General features: G+C 34.3%; 1 protein-coding gene across 2 annotated transcripts in view; it reads left to right on the forward strand.

The window, feature by feature from the left end:
- The first annotated feature begins 4,790 nt into the window (after positions 1-4,790).
- LOC123525904 (protein FAM135B-like) overlaps positions 4,791-23,668 on the forward strand; it is a 64,428-nt gene continuing 45,550 nt past the window's right edge. For both annotated transcript variants that reach the window (XM_053537908.1, XM_053537909.1), the window contains exons 1-2: positions 4,791-4,866; positions 17,995-18,076. In XM_053537908.1, the coding sequence (XP_053393883.1) occupies positions 18,000-18,076 (77 nt within the window). In that variant the 5' untranslated portion in view covers positions 4,791-4,866; positions 17,995-17,999. The remainder of the gene's footprint in view (positions 4,867-17,994; positions 18,077-23,668) is intronic.

Here is a 23,668-nt window from a genome sequence, read left to right on the forward strand (position 1 = left end):
TTCATGTGTATATATTTATATAAAATATTTCGTAAATGTTCATTTTTCCACATCTTAGCTAGATTAATGATGATGATTTATGTTCTTCTTCTTACATTTTTATATTTTATTTTAAGGTTTGGATCTGTTTTTCTGGGACTGGGTTACACATGGGTACCGGGTTTTTACAACTATCATTTTACTAGAGCTGTTTACCAGTGGCTGACCGACCTTAATGAAATTGTCTGTGCTATTTGTTTATGACAATGGGTAATTCCCTAGATTCCTGGAGGGCAGCCATTGGATCTTTTTACAACGGATTACAGAGGTTTAAAAAGTATATGTACTTTCATTATTGTCCATTACGTGAAATAGTACATTTCCTTTTGTTATGTCTCACGCTGTTATTTGAAACATTATTGCCGTATTTTAGTTGATAAGATTAAAGGGAGACAATTGTTCCCGATTGCTCTTGCAAAATGTTTTCAAGATGCAGTCTTTTACTCTTTATTGCTCTCTTGTGTAACTACGTTGAATTTAGAAGTCATATCTGTTATTCTTTTATTATATCCAGGCCCGGGAAGTGAATCTGATTGTAACTGTCTATCGATTGATAGTCAAAACGTAAGGAGCATAAGACATAAATTAAGCTACATAAAAAATAACTGGCTTGATTTCGATGTTTTATGTCTTACTGAACGTCATCTAGATGAAAATGTAAGCAATGACAATATCTGTCTAGATTTTCATTCAACAATTTACCGTAAAGATGTTTCATGTCACTCCGGAAGTTTACTTATGTATATATCAGACAATCTTATTTCAAAACGTATACATGAACTTGAGAACATATTGAAAGATTCGCTGTGGGTAGAGTTAAAAACTAAACATACGAAATGTCTCATTTGTAATTTGTACAGACAACCTCAAGCATCTATAGATTTCTGGATAAAACTGAACAATTCCTTAAAAAAATCTCTTGATATGTGTGATAGATTAATGTTAGTAGGAGATATAAATGAGGACCAACTGAACATCAACAACCACAAATTTAAAGACATTCTTCTAATTAATGATTTACATAACATAATTAAAGAACCAACAAGAATTTCAAATTATTCATCGACCCTTATTGATCCTATTGCTACTTCTAATACTATTGAAGTTTACAATTCCGGTGTCTTTTTAACTCCTGCAGAAATAAGTGACCATTTTGGAACTTATGCATATATAAAATACCCTAATAATATACCTATAGCGCATAAACGAGAGGTTTGGAACTATAATTTTGGTAATTTTGATGAACTTAATAATTTGATTCAAAATACTGACTGGTCATTTTAAAATTCAAATTCGATAGATGTGGCATGTGAATCTTTTACAAACGTTTTTATCGAATTAGCTAAACAATGTATTCTGACATCTCTTGTTACAATAAGACCACACGATAGACCATGGTATGACTCCGAAATTCGCAGAGCTTCAAGAAAACGTGACCATTTAAAGAAAAAAGCTCTGCAGACTAATAGTGTATCTGCTTGGAATTCTTTTAAGCGCATTAGAAACAAGGTAAACAACTTAAAGCATCATGTTAAGGAAAGTTTTTATAACAATTTAGAATTTTCTTTGGAGGAAACAAAATAGACCAGTCCGAAGTTTTATTGGAAAACAGTAAAAACGCTTATTAAAAACAATAGTAGTGCCAACAACAATAATATACCAACATTAGTTGTCGAAAATAATGGAGATGATATTTACTATACCACTGATAACGAAAAGGCAAACTGTTTTAATGAGTATTTTTCCTCTGTGTCAAGAGTTGATGATTCTAATGCACATTTACCTAACTTTATGTTAAAAACAAATTCTACCTTACATAATTATATCTCCTATAACTGAAAGTGAAATTGCTGACATTACATCTTCATTATTAACTATAAAGCTGTAGGTCCTGACCATATAAGTCATAGGTTACTTAAAGAAACACGTTTAACAGTTGCAAAACCTCTTAGTATCATATTTAACAGATCTGTTCATGAAGGTATTTATCCCAGTGCTTGGAATACTGCTAAAGTAATGCCTCTTTTCAAAAAAGGAATAAAAAATAATCCATCGAATTACAGACCTATTTCCTTAATAAGTTGTGTCGGAAAAGTCATGGAAAGAGTAATTTTTAAACATATCTATAACCATTTATACTCCAATAATTTGATCTATTCCCTACAGTCTGGCTTTTTACCTGGTCATTCAACTGTCTTTCAGCCTGTAGACATGTATCACCAAATATGTGAATCTTTTGACGAGAGAAAATCAACTTGCATTGTTTTCTGTGATATATCTAAAGCATTTGATAGAGTTTCGCACCGCGGTCTTCTTTTTAAACTTAAGCAATACGGCCTAGATGATACACTACTTAGTTGGTTTGAGAGTTATCTTTTGAATCGCAAACAGTCTGTCTTTGTTGGTAGTGAAATCTCGAGGATACTCCCACTAAATGCTGGCGTTCCACAGGGCTCGGTCCTTGTACTTCTACTTGTTTTATCTATGTAAACGACATAGCTGAAAATCTTTTAAGCATTATCCGTTTGTTTGCAGATGACAGCTCCTTAGCTGTAACTTCTTATGATGTGAATTATATAGAATCTGTATTAAACAGTGATCTAACCACAATTATCCAGTGGTCCAAACAGTGGTTAGTTGATTTTAATCCTAACAAAACTGAAGTAATGTTTTTTTCTAATCTACAAGTAAAGCCATCTCTTTATTTTAATGGTATTTTACTAGATTATGTTGATTTTCATAAACATTTAGGTTTAACTTTATCGTCCGATCTTAAATGGCACGAGCATATTAGACACATAGAAAAGTCTGCATCGAAAGTTTTGAGTTCTATGAGAGCACTAAAATTCAAGTTAAAAAGATCTACTCTAAATCAAATTTATATTTCATATATGAGACCTATATTAGAGTATGCATCTATCGTTTGGGATGGATGCACTGTACAACAAAAACAATCCTTAGAAAAATTACAATATGAAGCGGCGCGTATAGTTACAGGATTAACCAGGTCTGTCTCAATACAAAATTTAGTCTCCTTGGAGGACAGACGAAATATTCAAAAGCTTATTGCAATTTATAAAGCTAAAAATAGTCTAATCCCTGAATTCTTGTCAAATATTTTTCCTCCTGTTGTAGCAGAGATATCTAATTACCCTTTGAGAAACAATGATAACTATGTAACAATAGCTGGAAGAACTCAGATTTATAGTAACTCATTTATACCGTCATCTACGGATCTATGGAATTCACTTGATATAAATATTAGAAATTCTGAATCCCTTAATATATTTAAATCAAGGCTAAAAGATTTGTTCAAAGCACCAACAATCCCCAAACACTTTTTGATTGGTAAAAGACTGCCCTCAATATTACACGCAAGGTTAAGAAACAGATGCAGTAATCTGAATAACGATTTATACAGAAACCATTTAAGCGATAATCCCAGTTGTGATTGTGGGTATCCCATCGAGAATGCTGAACATTATTTCTTTCAGTGTATGAAATTTAGAGAACAAAGAATCGACCTATTTCATGAAACCAGAACTTTCCATCCTTTAAATGACACACTACTATTATTTGGATCTGACATGTACTCAGACGAAAGCAATTCACTAATTACTTTGGCGGTGCATAAATCTATCATAAATTCTAATCGTTTTCAGTGAGAATAGCTGTGACTTGTAATTTCTACTAGTACCTAACATTTGATATTGATTATTAATCAAACCTCAACTTATCGCAAACGAAAACAGTTACTCCTGCCCTCGCCTAGCTTCTGGGAAACAGATCCATGAGGAAAAAAAAGCAAGATCAACATCATAAATAACATTAAACTAGCTATATTTTTCTTTTTAGTTTCAGTCATACTTTGGTCTTTTCTTCATTCAGTCTTTTGTAATACACGTTATATGTTTATTTCGTAAAAGTAATTAATTCTATGTAATAGTTAATTTTCAAGGGAAGGGCCGTTTACTAATGTTGGCAGAACTTGTGGCCCGACCCTATTGCTATAATTCAATTGATTATTAATATCCATATGTTGCTGTAATGATATAAATACATGTATTATAAGCAATAAAATATGTTTAAACTAAGTATTCAGGTTATTCATAAATCAGACCTTATAATTAACAGTGAAAAAGGGGAAGCACATGTATGACTGTAACTACTCATCAAACTTATTCAAACAAGGCTCTGATAAGCTGTAACTGTTATTTTACCTATTAGAAACTAAATAAAAAGTATATTATCATGCAACTCAGAAAACATAATACTAAATAATTAGAAAAGTACTTAATTTTAAAAAAATGATGCAGTGAATAGTGTTTGAAATAATACGTACCGAAGTATTAATGAGTATTTTAAGATAAGAAAGTTTCACGGGAAAAGAGTGGAGCTCTTAAGTTTGTACGTGCTAATAGCTACATAATTTTATTAAGTGTGAAAGGGGTAGTGATTCATATTCTTGGTGTTGGATTATATTCAAGTGGATTATATTATTCGTGGTGGATCACCAACAGTGATATCATCATCTCTACCAACGTAGTTTGGGCGCATCGTTAAAGTCAACGGTGGAAATCTCAGAACAGAACAGAACAAAACAGATGGCCCTATAGGTAATTTGTCAACACCTTAGACAGAAATTGAAATATAATGCACAGTATGTTATTATTGAATATTGTAAATTATTGTCCTGACGGCGTGCCATATATTTTCTTTACCGGAACACGGAACTTAATTAATACGCATGCGCAATTATGAAAATAATGTCAAAACAAATCACTGTCGAAATAATAATTGTTTTGGTGTAAAAAAACATGTAAACAGGCAAGTTATTTTGTGATTTATCGAGTTTGTTTTGATTTCCTTCGATAGTTATCTTTCTTATTTTTGCAATGTCATTTTTGATGTCTTGAAAAATGTGTTGGGTGTTCGCTTCTACCGGACGGTGGGTGGGGTAAAGGTAAAATATGACTCACTTCTTGATGTGAAATCCATAGAAACGAACCGAATATAAATGTTCTACTAGTCTGTCATGTACTGGGTGCTGGTGAGTTGTGACCTGGCTTCCCAGTTCAGTTCAGTGGGAATGGTCCATTGCCATTGGAATTCAACCCTGATATCCCTGCCGTCAGATATTGTTTTTTGACGATGTAAGGAACAAATTGATAGCAAAAATAGGGAAGGAGAATGATTATGATTAAAATGCCTTCATGTTAGGTGTCAAAACATTACAAGGCCTTTGTTTTGTGTGTTGTTATTATTTGGAATCTGAGCTTTGAAATTTCATTAGGTGAAAGCATCTCAGTGCTCCATGCAGCTAGCTATTTTTAGCAGGGCGCATCGCCCGTTCCGAAACTTGTTCCGCCCTGTTTCCTCGCCAGGCACCCTGCCCGTTTTACAACCATTCATTTTCTTTTTAGCCAACCTTCCCCTTTTTGCCTCAGTGGTTATAATAAACTGCTTTATTGCACCTTTTTATCGGGTGATACATGCCGGGGGGGGCATTGACCTAATTGGCAAACAAATTACCTGCTGTAATCCGATTATCGGCCCGATTTAGTCTGCTACACCAGCATTAAAATCACTGAAGTTTAGTGTTAAAACAATATCTAACCAGTCTGAAAATTATCTTCATTTTCGCGCCGCCTGTCAAACTGTACTTTCGTTTTCGGTCACGGACATAAATGTCCGTTTATACACAATTAAAACTTAAGTCCAGACAACAGACATTTAAATCTAATTGATAAAAATCGACCACAATCAAATCTAAATAGGAAATTTTTTTACCTTGATCATTTTAAAAGTTTTTGAAATTGAAAGTAGATTGTCGTCTGCTGTATAAAACTGCCGATTTTTCGTGAACATTTCTTTGAAATTAGTTTAATAAGATGTAATGACACTGTAAACTTTAAAGTCAGACACTGTAAAATGCTGTTAAACTGACTTTGCATCATAATAATTCTTCAAAAATATTGTTTAAAAATGATTTTTAGAACCGTGTCACTGTAACCATACCTGGATATAAAATTTTGGATACCCGGAATACGTTCTATTAGAAGTGCAAAACTTGCATTTAGTCAGTTGTAAGTTAAAACTTTGCCTTATTTCATTTATTTAAGCGAAAGTTTAAACTTTATCTTCTGTATATAGACTTATAAATATCAAGTACATGGAGAAGAAAAAAAGTTATTAAAATGTTATAGCTACAGAAATGATTTCAAGCTTTTATTCGTTTAACACGCAGATATTGTTATTAAATAAACAATTACAAAGAACAGGCCCGGATTCAGGGCCGGGTCAAGGGGGCCTGTGCCCCCCTCCCCCCCCCTCCCCCCCCAGTTGGCTGAGAAATGACCTATACTCATCAAAAATGCACCCTACTATTTTGACAAAAGAATATTTTTTTCCCAAAATTTAGACCCAGAAACGCACCAGAGGCAACCATTTCATACTTGTATTTCAAAATTTTCCAGGGGAGTAATATACCCCTGCAATACCTCAAAATTTAGAGTTAAAAATGCACCAGAGGCAATCATTTCATGCCTGTATACATTTCAAAAATTTCTGGAACTGCCAAGTAAAATATGAGCAGCAGCATTCTTAGTGTATTAGCGATGACAAACCTAGCCTAGTGTAATGCCAAAAGTATGCAAAAGTATATGTTAAAATGCACCAAATGCATGCACTAGTTACAATTCTTTGACCGGGGAGGGTGTCCACCCCCCCCCCCCCCCCCCCCCCCCCCCAGAAGTGCCCTTTTCATTCCCAGCACCCTGCCCTTTTTTTAATCCTAGCTGAAGCACTGCATCTGCTCGCACTTTACGGCATACGTATTTGAAAGTTCCTGCAAATTAAGCTAAAAATCTATACCTGCTCGGTACAACCGATGACATTGGGACAAAACCATTATATTTATCAGCTAACATCCATTTAACCAAAGAGCTATAAAAATAAATAGATTTGCAAGTTGAAAGGCATATAGAGCGAATCGCGCCAACATCTCGTGGGAACTGAATGAGGTCTCGTTTTTACCGGTGTATGAAACAGAAAGCAGTAGGATAAAAATTTATGTCGTGAAAAACTTTGTATCAGATTATTTGTTTATAATGTTAATGGTGTTTTTTTTAATGTTGTTAGTATTTTCTACATGGGGAAGAAATGAATTCATGATTGGAAGTCTGAGGTTGTTAAAAAATTGGACCCAATTCGGTTTATTATGTGCCGGCCGTATCGCCAGTGGAATACTTTAATAAGCATCTGTTGATTTGATCATAAGTGATCAAGTCAGCAAATGCTTCAATAAGATAACGCCGGTTAATGTGGTGATCAATATGAGACTATGCAAGATTATCTCCTGTTGTTATTCTGTGTATTTTATACTTCTTTGATATAACTTAACAAAGTGGGAATGAATTCTTTCAATATCTGCCTGAATTCTGCAGTATATTTGTACATATTAAAGAATTTTATTTGATATTTCATTTACAACAACACAAAAGATGTAAAATGGCACACAAACGGGGTCCGTACTCCAAGGAAATCTGTAACGGGCTTGTCAGTCTAGAGATACAGATCCATATCTGTAGAACAAGGTTCCAGAGGTACAAATTCCCTACCCTATATGCTCAATATTTAATTTACTTTGACAAAAATTTACTTCCCCGCTAAAAATATTTATTAGTATTTTGATTTATTCTGGCCAGACTTAAATATATTTTTGAATAGTATCCTTATAAATTTTACTGTCCTTTAAGGCACTGACCTCCTGATTTTGGCTAAAAAATTATCTTTCTTTCAAATTGAAGTTTGGTCATATTATGAACATTAGAATATGAATTTTTGTTTCTAAACTATTTTAAAAATGCCAAATCAAGAAAAAAAATGACAGCGTCGGGAATCGAACCCAGACCACCGCGGCAATAAAAAAGTTTCCCACTATTCTTACCAGTAGCGCTATGGAGGATTTAGTGTTCAGTGTGCATTAACTATAGATATTTATAATCGAGGCAGTTTACCTCGAGTAAAGCATTACAAACGCTTTTCAATTTTCATTGTAAAAAGTAGTAAAACCAACTAATTCTCGTGCGTTTCCGTAACGTTTAGTCTGTCAGTAATTAAGTTTCAACGCATTCTTAAGAAATACAGCATTAATTTCCAGATATATCTAAAAAAAATATTTGATTTTGTTGTCGAATCTGGAGGCAAGTGCCTTTATAAAATGAAAACTGGTTAACATTAATTTTGTGTTCTCTTTGAACGGGAGGAAAAAAGATGAAATTTTAATTGTTAGCTTGACTATTTGAAGAATAAGTAGAGCTTTCCTACTCACCACGGCGTCTGTGTCAGCGTCACACCTTGGTTAAATTTTTAGTACCAGTCCACATTTTGACAAAACCTTTCACTTTTTATAATAACAGTCTATATCTGTAGGCAAGAGTACATAACTCAAATATTTTGGCTGAATTATGACCCCTTTTGGACTTTGAAATTGGTTCAGTTTTTGCACAAGTCCATATTTTGTCTAAACTTTTTGACATATGGCTTTGAAACTTTGACCAATTATTAACCATCAAAGTCTCCATAATGTAGGCAAGACTACATAACTTGGACAAGGATTTTGGCTTAGTTATGGACCTTTTTAGCTCATCTGATTTTTTGAAAAAAAAATGATGAGTTATTGTCATCACTTGAGCGGTTGTCGGCGTCGGCGTTGCCTGGTTAAGTTTTATGTTTAGGTCAGCTTTTCTCCTAAACTATCAAAGCTATTGCTTTGAAACTTGGAATACTTGTTCACCATCATAAGCTGACCCTGTATAGCAAGAAACATAACTCCATCTTGCTTTTTGCAAGATTTATGGCCCCTTTTGTACTTAGAAAATATCAGATTTCTTGGTTAAGTTTTATGTTTAGGTCAACTTTTCTCCTAAACTATCAAAGCTATTGCTTTGAAACTTGGAATACTTGTTCACCATCATAAGCAGACCCTGTACATCAAGAAACATAACTCCATCTTGCTTTTTGCAAGAATTATTGCCCCTTTTGGACTTAGAAAATATCAGATTTCTTGGTTAAGTTTTATGTTTAGGTAAACTTTTTCTCTTAAACTATCAAAGCTATTGCTTTGAAACTTGCAACACTTGTTCACCATCATAAGCTGACCCTGTACAGCAAGCAACATAACTCCATCCTGCTTTTTGCAATAATTATTGCCCCTTTTGGACTTAGAAAAATCATTTTCTTGGTTGAATATTATGTTTAAGTCAACTTTTCTCATAAACTATCAAAGCTATTGCTTTAAAACTTGCAACAGTTTTTCACCATCATAAGTGGACACTGTACATCAAGAAACATAACTCTGTCCTACTTTTTGCAAGAATGATGGCCCTTTTTAGACTTAGAAAATCATGGGTAGGACAATATTTCTATTATACAAAAAAAATCAGATGAGCGTCAGCACCCGCAAGGCGGTGCTCTTGTTTGACATAGAAATTAGTTATTACCAATAATGATACAAATACAGGTGTTTGCCTTATCTATTTACCTTCTTTTCTCTGAAAATTTCTGGTTATATTTTGACCCCATCAGGGCTCCAGATGACTTTTTAGGCCATTGAGTATCTACTCATCATAATTCTTGTGAATGAGTAATAAAATCTGAACTTGAATTTAGTAATTTTACTCCTGAAAATTTTTGTTAATGAGAAAACCCAGAAATCAGTTTTATAATATTTATTGCTAATAACACCTGTAGGTCTGTTTGAAGTTAATTTGAAATTCAGCAGTCAAGGTATTACCCACTGATGAGTGGCTGGTTTTGGGTTGTACTCTGCCACTGGTTCTCCATAAAGGATCACCCTTAGCAATGAATCACAAATTCACAATGCCTATCTATAGTGGATTTTTGAAGGTTCCTAGAGCCAGAACAATGTTTGGGAGATCATTTTCTGTTGGTTTGAAATATGTGTAGAGTGTTTACATTTTAAACTCTTTGAAAATGACATTTTATTGTTTTCTGCACATTGCGATTTTTTGACAGTTTTTACCGACTTTGCAAATACACTACCGCACAGTCACTAAAGTAGACAGAATGGGAATATTTGCAAGGTGCATGCTCACACATATGTTCTGTTACATGGTGCATCCTGACCATTTTTGTTGAGGCTAGTATAAAATATTTGCGAGCGTTTCTGTAATTCCATTTACGCTTTTATATGCATAAAAATTACCATACATGCGTATATGCATTGTTTCAATGTGTAATTTACGCTTACATGCATCTTATCTGGAGCACTGTCCCATACTTCATCAATTCTTCGAATAGTCGAGCGCTCTGTCAACAGACAGCTCTTGTTTTAATCAAAATTGATTCTGATATTCAAACCGTGTTTACATTACGAACACCCTTGGTTATTGCTGTGCCACTATTTAAAGTTCCACTGGGTGGAATACTTGACCTATGAATTGGATGATTAATAACAAGTACTTGTAAAGTATAATATAACTATCAGTTGCTGCCGCAAAGCACAATCATGATTTTTCTTCACACTTGGTGTCTAACAGAGATCAAATCTGACACCTGTAGGAGGTTTTATGCTACATGTAAATGCAGTTGAATGTTAAGACCTGACAGCATAGAAAATGAAGAATGTAAATATCTGTTAAAACAAATAATATGGAGTTATATCAGGTCTTATATTTAGGACTAAACTGTGAGGTGTTCCTAATAACTGGAAATTGTCACCCCAAGGTATTTAGTGGCATCAGCGCTTTTTAGCTCGACTATTCAAAGAATAATAGAGCTATTGGACTCGCCTGTGCGTCGGTGTCAGCGTCCCGATTTGGTTAAGTTTTTGTATGTAAGCTGGTATCTCAGTAACCACTCGTGGGAATGGATTGAAACTTCACACACTTGTTCACTGTGATGATTTGACATGCATTGCACAGGTTCCATAACTCTACTTTGCATTTTTACAAAATTATGCCCCTTTCTCGACTTAGGAATTTTTGGTTAAAGTTTTGTATGTAAGCTGGTATCTCAGTACCCACTTATATGAATGGGAATGGATTGTAACTTCACACAATTGTCCATTGTCATGAGCTGATATGGATTGTACAGGTTTCTTAACACTGTGTTGCAATTTTACAAAATTATGCCCCTTTTTGGACTTTAATATTCATTCACTTGACAAGACTGTTGAATAGTCGAGCGTTGCTGTCCTCAGAAAGCTCTTGTTAATCAAACATTCTGTTTAAGAATAAATCTCCTATACCTCTTAGAAACAAAATTTTAAGTCCATAAGAGAACTTTACAAAATGTTTTATAATCAGAATTATTTCCCTTTAAAATTTAATGATTGTAAGAGGTACTTTTATTTATTTGCAAATTTGCATTCTTTATTTTTTTTCTTCAGGAAATTACTTCATGTATTTGGCATATTTATATATGATTTCTATATGATTTGTAAAATACCAGTAAATGAACAGGAACATATTTTTTAGTATTTGAACAATCTGGTTGGGATTTACAGAGATCATTAAAGTAGCTATTAAGGCAGTGCTAATGTTTGTCTTTCCTAGAGGTATGTAAGTAAGGAAAAGGTACAGAAAAAACATCTTGTTTTACACACAAATTAAAGGAGTTACCTGGAATCAGTTTAATGCAATACACAGGTGCATTGTAAGCTAAGACTAATGAAAGTTAAAGGATTTTAAGTTGGAATTATTATGTTGCCATGGCGGCAAATAAGAAAAATACAGTTGCAATAATGTTTTAAGTAATCCAGAATAATGGCTTTGTCGTTTGGAATACAGAAAAGAATGCAGAGATGAAATAAAGAAATAAAAAACATATATGTGTGGTAGCTTTGATGAGTCAGTCATAAAAATAGCTGAATGCCAATTTGTTGCAAGGGTGTTAAATGAGTATTCTGAAAATTTGTTTGGGTTTGTTGCTGAAATTATTTAGATGTTACAGTGTTAATGTAGGTAGGGATAATGATTAACATATTAAAGTCTCTGTGAAGAAATTTAAGAGAACACCAAAAAGTTTATAACGTACAGAACTGTTGTTATTCTGAGCACAGTCAACTTGATTTTTATTGAGAGCAAATGGATTTCTTCTAGCAGATTATTCTTAAAATCTTAAAAAGCTTGTCTTAGTGGATTTATCAGAAGGAGTTTGTATGCGGAAACATGAAAGTTATAGTTTGTAAAGGAGGAAATATTCAATTTGGTAAGATAACAGTTTGTTTATTTAAACAATTGTTTGCAGTTTCAGTTATTAGCTCCTATTCTACTCACTAGTGTCACACATTGGTTCAAGTTTTGTATGCTGGTACATTTAGCTATTATTTAAAGGCATATAGCTTTGAAACTTATTTTTTTTCCTTTTCTAGGTCAATAACCAACCTCACAGGATCAAGTCTCATAACTCTGGCATGCAGTGTGGGCAAATTATGCCCCCTTTTGGACTTAAAAAAAAATCCTGGTTAAAGTTTTACATGCTTATATAGTTACTGTCTCCAAAAGTAATGCAGATCATGTTGAATTGAAACTTCACATGTGGCTTTGGTGTTATAAAACTTAGGGTGATAGCATCAAGTCCCAATTACTCTGACATGTAATTTGCAAAATTATGTCCCGTTTTTGAACTTAAAAACTTCTGGTTAAAGTTTTGCATGCAAGTTACTATCTCCAAAACTAGTGCAGGTACTGGATTGAAACTCTGTAGATTTTGGGTAATATTCCTGCTTTTGGGACAATTCGAATAGTCGAGCATTGGCTGTCTTATGGATAGCTCTTGTTTTGTGTAAATAGGAGATTTTATCTTTTTTAAAAGTTTAACATGAAAAATTTGATAATATCAGTTTCAAAATAATTTATACATTGTGCTGCCCTTCAGGCACTGAAACCAGACTTTGTCGATATTATTCAAAGATTGCTTAGAATATGATGTTATATTAAAGAAAAGTTTTAGTTATCATATACTTTTGGTTAAATGTTCAGTTTGTTCTTACCATTTTGGTCCGATTTTACTCACCCCTTAGCACAAGTGCATTGATGATGATTCATCACATCAGTTCAAGAAGTTAAAACTAGTTCTTAAACTTTTACCCTGCTGTATTTCTGAAATGGTGTGGTCCATCATGCAATTTGGGCAATACCACTTATTAGCTCGACTTTTCGAAGAAAAAGTAGAGCTATTATACTCGCCCTGGCGTCGGCGTCGCCGTTGGTTAAAATTTTTGATAAAGTCAAATATCTCTGTTACTATCAAAGCTATTGACTTGAAACTTAAAACAGTTATTTACTATCAAAGTCTACAACAGGAGAAACAATCCCCATAACTCTGATTTGAATTTTGACAGAATTATGCCCCTTTTTAACTTAGAATTTTTGGTTAAAGTTTTTGATAAAGTCAAATATCTCTGTTACTATCAAAGCTATTGACTTGAAACTTAAAATAATTATTTACCATCAAAGTCTATACCAGGAGAAACAATCCCCATAATTCTGATTTGAATTTTGACAGAGTTATGACCCTTTTTAACTTGATTTTTTTTTTTACTGGCAAAGCTCTAATTCATAATCAAGCACTGAGAAAAGTCGAGTGCGCTGTCTTATGGACAGCTCTTGTTATTTATAGGGGTGACCACTGAAAATTTACTGACTGAATACCGACTAAAGCAGACCAGGATCAGTCTGTAGGGACGTGCAGGCTGATCTTAGTCTGCACTGGTTGCAAAGTAAAAATCACTTGCAGCCAGCAGGCTATATCAATGCAGTTTGCCATTATTTCCATAGAGGTGACAGATAAGTTTCCTCTCCTTCACATTAACTTATGAGTTAGAGAATCATTATTAAGCAATCAATATACACATGTTAAATGTGACATATGGGATCAGGGGCAGCATACACAAAAATTGTCAGCTGTCTAACTTGCGTAGTTCTTAATCTGATGTTCACCGAACTTGGCCACTGTGTTAATGGGCATAATATTTCCACCATCTTCAATAAAGAGCTGGATCTCTCTGCAGTTACAGCCCTTTAATTACTTGAAATTGCGAAAAAAGGACAGTGTCTGCCTTGTAACTTAGCAGTTCTTTCCCAGTGTTCATCAGATTTGGTCACAAAGTTACTAACTGGGCATAATATCTCACCCAAGTTCTGTAACCAGCAGGATTTTCCAATTCTTTCGAGTTATGGCTCTTTAAAAAGAAGCAACATAGATCCTGAGTATATATGTAAAGTCTCAAGTCATTAAAGACTACACACTAAATGTGCAGCATAAGTATACCTAATCAAAATCATTGAAATCGTGCAGAATGACCCAGAGACAGCAAATTACTCTAAAATATAAGATGTAACAGGTAATACTCTTGGATCCACGAGTTTCGTACTCTCAACCCAGTAGGGATCAATATTTACGGATAGAATGGGAATACTCAGCCATTTCATTTATCTAATATAATTTCTAGTTTACCTTCATAGATAATGGTATGTTTCAAAAGCAATTTTTAAAACTGACAGTGGCTTCCAAATTCATTTATTTTCAATCTGTCTTGGTTAAGGTAGGAAAAGGGAGGTAATGATCGATAATTATACAAAATTGCATTACTATCTTTATCAAAAATAAAACGAAAGTTCTTATATTCATGTAATTCCATAGGCAAAGTTTGTTTATGAAATTAGTAATACTTATGCTAGATTAACTCTACCTTTGTTCAGGAAACCAGTGTAGGAAAGTCAGATTTTAGAAATAATTCCAGTGAAAATCTAACATATATTTTTAAGCAGTCTTAGTCAATAAATAAGTGTAAAAAAATCAGATATTATAGTTTTGAACAAATCCATGCTTGACCGAAACTGATTTATCCCCTTAGATAACTATTTTATAATCCAGTGTACACCAAACTCAGAATGTTATCAAATGGCCAATGTAAATATGGTCAGTAATTACGTCAATTTTAGTAACTTGCTGTGCCAAAAGGGCAAAAGTGTTATTGTAAAAATTTGATGAAGATAGGTGTAATGGTAAATAATTTAAAATCCCACCTTAAAGGCTAAGACATTTTTTTTTTAATCTTAGCTTGAAAATGCTGGTAAAGAAACCTAGTATCCAAATCAGCTTGCTTTATGATTTTAAAACCTGTGTGTTTTATGCAAAGTTTTGAACAAAATAAACTCTTATCATTAGTTTTGTGATATAAATGAACTCCCACTTGAAATTCCTAATTTTTGTACCGGTAATAACTTGTATAGTATAAAGTTGCTTTGTTACAATATTTCACTTCAAACTTGACATTACTCTATCGTTATAGCAACAGAAAAAAAAACATGCTTATGGTTCAGCCTTATATAAATAATTTTGCAATCAATTTTCTTCAAAGAAGGCAGAAAAGTTTGTGTAAAGAAGGAAGAAAAATTGGTATAGTGTTGATGTGATGATATAGGAAATTGGTTAATGGCTGTTGTAAAGAGATGTGTTCTGGTTAAAGGTGAACATTTTGTGAATTAAGTCATTTTATTGTGTTTCTTTAACATTTAGAAAATATTAGATTTAGTGGATTGTCAATAAATGGATAGATAAGGGTTTCCAAAATGTACATTTTGTAGAACTTGTCTATTAACAATTTTTTTCTTCAGAATTTTTCTAGAACAACCTGTTTTCTTCCGTAGAGCCGAGAAAATTTTGTGCAGTATTAAAAATTTCCAAAAGAGGATAGTCTAAATTGAAATCCAGACATTATAATTTCTTGATAACAAGAAGTTTAAGAACAGTATCAATGTACAGTCAGATTTTATGCACCTGATAGGAAGTTTTGAAGTTGGAAAATCATCTATACCTGTGTATAATACTCACCCACGATTCAGGGGTGGTCCCAGGGGTAAAAAAAACTGCGCATTCTACATGGGTATCTATGGTATATTTTATATTGTCTGTGTAGATCTACATGCTGCATAATGGAATGAAACATACCTAATCTGCCAGTTTAGTTCTAAACTGAATTGTTACATATTTTACATAATTCATCCTTCTTAAAGGATTACATAAAAACACTTAAAACCCTTTTGAAAATCACTGGTGTATAAAATTGTGACAAAATATTGAGTTAAACAATTTTGTAAAATCAAGTGCAATTCGATTATTAAAAACAAACTATGGCCATCTTTCACTAAAATATTTTATCAGGGTGGTCAATGCACATGACTTTTGGATACCGTTCACATGGAGAAAACGTCCCAATTTAGGTAACATTTTGCCTATATTTTTTTAATGTTTGATGCATTTTCATAAGATAAAGTGCATTGAAGACAGCTAGATGAGAGCTTTTCTCTGCACTAAGCATGTGCCATCAGTTTTCAGTATTTTCAGTATTTTTCTCAAACACTTCCCCCAACTGTTTTTTCGCGGAAAAAAAAAAGTCCACCACACTTGAGCGAAATGGCTAACTGACTATATTCTGGAAAATAAGTACTCATGAAAGTCCCATTATTGTTATTAATATTCTTGTAGGTTTCAAAGGTTGGCCACATACCGCAAATATTCTGCCATGCACACCAATGCAAACTTTAAAACTAGTGAAATTTAACCATGATGAAGTTAGATGATTTGACAGTAATATATTTTTAATTGCTGCACTGTTTTAATGCTCGCACATAATATTATATGGGGGAGCATGTAGTGTTGCTGCTGTCCATACATTTGTACTTCATGAAATCTTGTGTGTCCAACTCCTCCCACATTTTTAGGCTGATTTGCTTCAAAAAAGCTTGATGTGCAGATGGCCATAAAGGAAGGAACTTTTGCTTGGACTATTTTTACCGCCGTTACAGCGCTTTGATAGTTTTTCTGTGTCCAGCTGAAAGGATACGCTTGAAAGTTTCACAGTAGAAGGACGTTGATGTGACCTGGTTGTGAAGATGACCATAAATAATGGACTTTTTCTGTGGCTATTTTTTTGTCTAGAATTATGGCTCTTTCTTAATTTCACAAAATAGGCCATAGTGAAGAAATTTGGTGTGTTCAACACCTTGTACACTTTTTGAAGGCATGAATTCAAAGTTTCTCAGATGCACAACATTATCTGAATACAATTTGCTTCAAACTTAAGTCAAACATCCTTCATGTGAAGATGGGTTGTACTAAAAACTTTGCTATTTAGAGGATGGCGCAGTATGTGGGGGAATCTGTGGGGGTGAGTCTGAGTACCAGTAAGGATAGATATCAAGGGACAAGCATTATATGTCAAGAAATTTCAGTTAGAGGCACTTCATTCTAATACCTTTTTAACTTTGCAGCAGCCTGGAGACAACATTTAACTTGGCTTTGAGCTTTTGTTGGTCAAAGTTTTTGTATATAGATTTATATTGAAGTGTTTGCTAGTGGGAATGAATTTCACACACTTCTTTGCTGTGATGATCTGATATTCAGTGCAAAGACTTTTGCCTTTTCACAAAGCTATACCCATTTTTCGACTAGGCAGTTTTGGTATTTTTTATATAAGTGATATCATTGACTCTTTAACCCTTACCCTGCTAAATTTCTATAATATACTTGTCCATCTTCCAGTTTGGACAGTGCCATTAACTGTTTAAAGGGGTGCTTACCAAAAAGATACTTGCTGAATAGCGAACAGTGCAGATCATGATCAGACTGCACAGATGAGCAGGCTGATCATGATCTACCCTTGTCGCAAAGGCAGAACCAACTGTGTCCGACTGTCCGGCATGGTAAGGGTTAAGTTTAAACAGATTTTTTGCCCCTATTGCACTAGTTTGTCATTATATGCATTCATGTGACTGTTTAGTGACAAGGCTTTTGAATAACCAGTAGTTTTCCTGTCCCTCCAGCAGCTCTTGTTAAATAGTTCTTTAATTATTTAACTAAGTATACACTTCCCTTTTTAGCATTAGAAAAATATTGATGTGTTTTGTCTGTATATATTTTCAGGAGGAATGTCGGAGTTGCAGGCCACACTGGAGTTCTCTGTTGAGTTGAATAAGTTCTACAATGTTGACCTGTTCCAGAGAGGGTATACTTGATTTTATTCAAAAATTAAATACAGATTTTGTACCCGCACAAAATGGTTGAGCATGTAGGTTCTGCAGTTGTCCGTCCATCACATATGCCATAAAAATCTTGCTTGTGAAAGGCCATAATTATATGAATTTTATTGAATTCACTGAATTGGTTCAGTTTTCATATGTGAACACTATTAAAAAATACATAAAGGTATACATACAGTATTTAGCTCGACTATTCGAAGAATAAGGAGAGCTATCTTACTCTTGTCAGTGTTGGCGTCACACCTTGGTCAAGTTTTTTGTACCAGTCTGCATTTTGACAAAAACTCCTGACATATAGTTTTGAAACTTTCAACACTTTTGTACCATCACCATCTCCAGATTAAGGCAAGAGTACGTAACTCCATCAAGGATTTTGTCTGTTTTATGGCCTTTTTAGCTCATCTGATTTTTTGAAAAAAAATGATGAGTTATTGTCATCACTTGAGCGGTTGTCGGCGTCGGCGTTGCCTGGTTAAGTTTTATGTTTAGGTCAGCTTTTCTCCTAAACTATCAAAGCTGTTGCTTTGAAACTTGGAATACTTGTTCACCATCATAAGCTGACCCTGTATTGCAAGAAACATAACTCCATCTTGCTTTTTGCAAGATTTATGGCCCCTTTTGTACTTAGAAAATATCAGATTTCTTGGTTAAGTTTTATGTTTTGGTCAACTTTTCTCCTAAACTATCAAAGCTATTGCTTTGAAACTTGGAATACTTGTTCACAATCATAAGCAGACCCTGTACATCAAGAGACATAACTCCATCTTGCTTTTTGCAAGATTTATTGCCCCTTTTGGACTTAGAAAATCAGTTTTCTTGGTTAAGTTTTATGTTTAGGTCAGCTTTTATCCTAAACTATCAAAGCTATTGCTTTAAAACTTGCAACACTTGTTCACCATCATAAGTTGTACAGCAAGAAACATAACTCCATCCTGCTTTTTGCAAGATTTATGGCCCCTTTTGGACTTAGAAAATATCAGATTTCTTGGTTAAGTTTTATGTTTAGGTCAATTTTTTTCTCTTAAACTGGGGCCTCCGTGGCCGAGTGGTTAGAGTCGTTGACTTCAAACCATTTGCCCCTCATCGATGTGGGTTCGAAACCTCATTTGGGGCGTAGAATTCTTCACGTGAGGAAGCCATCCAGCTGGCTTACGGAAGGTCGGTGGTTCTACCCAGGTGCCCGCTCGTGATGAAATAGTGCACGGAGGGGCACCTGGGGTCTTCCTCCACCATTAAAGCTGGAAAGTCGCCATATGACCTAAAATTGTGTCGGTGCGACGTTAAACCCAACAAAATAAATAAATAAATAAATTCTCTTAAACTATCAAAGCTATTGCTTTGAAACTTGCAACACTTGTTGACCATCATAAGCTGACCCTGTACAGCAAGCAACATAACTCCATCCTGCTTTTTGCAATAATTATTGCCCCTTTTGGACTTAGAAAATCATTTTCTTGGTTGAGTATTATGTTTAAGTCAACTTTTCTCATAAACTATCAAAGCTATTGCTTTAAAACTCGCAGCAGTTTTTCACCATCATAAGTGGACACTGAACATCAAGAAACATAACTCTGTCCTGCTTTTTGCAAGAATGATGGCCCTTTTTAGACTTAGAAAATCATGGGTAGGACAATATTTCTATTACACAAAAAAAATCAGATGAGCGTCAGCACATGAAGGGGGTGCTCTTGTTTAGCTCCACTATTCGGAGAATAGGGGGGCTTAATTTTCTACTCGCCCCGGCGTCGGCGTGACCTTTCTTAGTTAAAGTTTTTTGGCAAGCTTTGTTTTTTTGTCATATCTTTGTTACTATTGCTTATATCTTACTGTAACTTCACATAAACATTGTCGAGCATACAAACAAAGTATATACAGGGGCTGGGCCCATTATACCCAAGGTCAAGGTCACCAAGGTGTTATACTTAGGTTATTTTTAAGGTTAAAGTTTTTCGGCAACCTTTGTTTTTCTGTTGTATCTTTGTTACTATTGCTTATATCTTACTGTAACTTCACATAAACATTGTCCAGCATACAAACAAAGTATGTGCAGAGGCTGGGCCCATTATACTCAAGGTCAAGGTCACCAAGTTGTTATACTTAGAATTATTTTCATGTTAAATTTTTTTTCAAAAGCTTCGTTTATAGACATATCTTTGGTACTTTAAAAGATAATGACTTGAAATTAAAAATATTTCTTTATAATCATCATCTGCATGTGTGGTTACAATCCCCATAACTCTAATTGTATTTTTGACAGAATTATGCCCCTTTCATACTTAAATTTTGTTGGCAATCTTCCCCCCTCTGGATATAACCTTAGTACAATATAAGATAATAAATGTAACTCCTTAGTACAATATAAGATAATAAATTAATGTAACTGTGAAATCATTTAATTTCGTGGGCATGAAATTTCGTGGTTTTGGTCAAAATGGTAATTTCGTGGGGATATGAATTTGTGGATTTCAACTTTTGAACACAAAATGCATGGGAATTTTAATTGTTTGTTGGGATTAAATTTCGTGGATTGACTGAAACACGAAATCCACGAAAATTAGTCCCCCATGAATATTAATGATTTCACAGTAATGACTTGAAACTTAAAATGTATCTTTATCATCATCATCTGCATGTGTAGTAACTATCCCCATAACTCTGATTTGTATCTTTGGCCAAATTGTACCCCTTTCATACTTGACAAACTTTCTTTTAAAATAGATGTCTCTTATTAAATTCATTTTATTGTCAAATCGCCGAATAGTGGAGTGTGCTGTCTTACGGACAGCTTTTGTTTAACTTACAAATCTTGTACCAGAAACTATATGATAATTCGCTTTGAAACTTTGACCACTTGTTTACCATCATAGTCTCCATATGTAGGCAAGACTACATAACTAGGACAAGGATTATAGCTCAGTTATGGCCCTTTTTTGACATAGAAATTAGTTAAGTTTTGCAATTTTGTCTAAACTGTTAGATATATGGCTTAACATTTACATAATATTAGTACACATTGCCATATAGTGCGAGACTTATGCAGTTCCACAAATATACGTACATTGTTCGTCTTATCTGTTTGAAATCTCTTGTATTATTTTGACCCCATACGTACATCATTATTTCAAATAGTCAAGCGCTGTCAACAGACAGCTCTTGTTTTAAAAGATCCTTAATTTCTTTGGTAATGGCCCTTTGACAATTTGTTAAAAACTCTTGATGAAAAAAATGCTTTAGGGAACATATGTCTAGGTTTTAAATGATAAAATAATTGAAGAAAACAAATGCCTGTCTTATTTAAAATTCCATTCCGTCCTGTTATATTAAACTAGTCAGGAGACTTGTTTATATATTACATGAACATTCACTTATAAAATACTGTTTGCTAATACTTGTAGCAGGTCACCAGGCTAAGGTAGGTCTAATAATCAAGTCAAGCTACAGTATCATGCACAGGCAATCTTAAAATAGAGAGAATGAACATTACAATGTTTACACTGTCATTTTTTGCTGGAGAAAACGTTCCACAGTGTACTTCAGTCAAATGCTTTATTTAATCATAGGCCTTCCCTGGTTATCTCAAGGAAGGCAGATCACTAGAGCACCAATTGGGAGGTCATAGTTCCAAATCCCAGCTTAGATTTTTATACGCCTGAAGGGAAGTATTATGTTATGACGCCAGTGATCGTCCGTCTGTCAGCAATTTCATGTCCACTCTGTAACTCTTGAATCCCTTAAAGGATTTTGAAGAGACTTTACACAAATGTTCACCACATCGAGACGACATGCAGAGCACATGCTCTGGATGGCTCACTTTAAGTTCAAGGTCACACTTAGGGGTCAAAGATCATATGACTATGTTTCATGTCCGTTCTGTAACTCTTGAACTTCATGAAGGATTTTAAAGAAACTTGACACAAATGTCCACCACAAAGTGCAGAGTGCATGTTTCGGATGGCTCGCTTCAAGGCCAAGGTCACACTTAGGGGTCAAAGGTCATACCTTCGGGTGTATATTATAATGTTATTAATCAAGCAATTTCATATTGGCCTTGTTATTTGTCCAAGGGTTGTCGTATTGGCCCGAGGACGTAGGCCGAGGGCTAATACGACTGCCCGAGGACAAATAACTAGGCCAATATAAAATCGCTTGATTAATGATAATATTATTATTCAACTTTCGACAGTTGGCGGTAACAGTATAAGAACTCTGTGAGTTACCTTATGGCAGCTATGCGCATTCAGGTGAAAAATCTTGACAAGTTGTTTAGACTTATTTTAGAAATCAGAATCATTTTAGCAGGTAAAACAGAATGAGTCGAGAACAATTTTGAGAGATATTGTTGATGTGACATAATCAAGAGTAACAAGAACTTACCTTACTTTTTGAATTCCTATAGCGAGTCATCTTATCATTTGAACTGTGATAAACAGATAAACCTGCTTGAAAAGTTTCCTTTTATGCTGCAGACAACCAGACACAAAATTGTACACATATGTGTTGATCAAGATAATACAACCAACCAAGCACACATTATACACTCCCATGCCTTGTTTAATTCTTATCCGAAATTGTTTGCAGTTCACAACTGACACTCTTGTTTGCCAGTTTATTCATCCACTTTCCAGCATTTGAATCGCTATTAATCATTGCATATAGAGTCCACACTATCAAAATGTCTGTTAAAGATAAGTCTCATCCTTTTAATTAATCTGAGTTTCCATATTTTCTCATCATTTTCCTTGACAACTGCCAGAATATCTGACAGGAAACACTTGCATTTTACACAATACCGAATAAGCGAAAATATCGTTGTAATGTATGAAGACGTACATACCGCTCCGTCATACTTGGTTATTACATGAACATGTTAGATAATTTTTTTTTTGTCAAATTGTGAAAAAAATTGTAATCTATAACTCTGATGTAAAACAAAATGGCGTCTTTTAAAAATCTAAAGGAAGTGACTTCTCCGTATTGGCCCTCTCTTTTGAACCAATCAAAATGCTTGAATTCCGTATTGGCCCTGTTTTTCTCGTATTGGCCCTGTTTTTTCTCATATTGGCTCAGTTATGTTTTGTATTAGCTCTGTCTGTTTCATATGATGTTTGCAATTGCTCTAATACAATGTGTAATATTGTAAAGTTGAATAATAATACTCCGTATTGCGGTGCTCTTGTTTTTATTTTCCATGATGATTGACAAATAAAAAAGTGCCTCTTGCAATACCCTCCATTTATAAACTCACCAGACATTTGTTCAGGATAAGCTATTAGTATAGGTGGATGATCTGGCGTCCATATTCTATCCGTCATCCTGCGTCAACATTTTTAATTTAGCATCTCCTCTAAAACTTCTGGTCAAAATACACTAGCCTTGGTCGGTAACATCCTGACATGGACCTGTCTCAAGTTTGTTTCTAATGGTTCACCCTTATGGGCTGCCAGAGCTAAAACTAGAAAAATTCTTAAACAACCTCTTCTCTTGAACCACATGGAACATTGCCCAAATTGGTCTGTAGCATCATTGTAAGTTTCTGTCTCCATGTTGATTCAAACAGG

Source organism: Mercenaria mercenaria, chromosome 3, assembly GCF_021730395.1.
Source record: "Mercenaria mercenaria strain notata chromosome 3, MADL_Memer_1, whole genome shotgun sequence".
In the NCBI taxonomy this organism is placed as follows: Eukaryota; Metazoa; Mollusca; class Bivalvia; order Venerida; family Veneridae; genus Mercenaria; species Mercenaria mercenaria.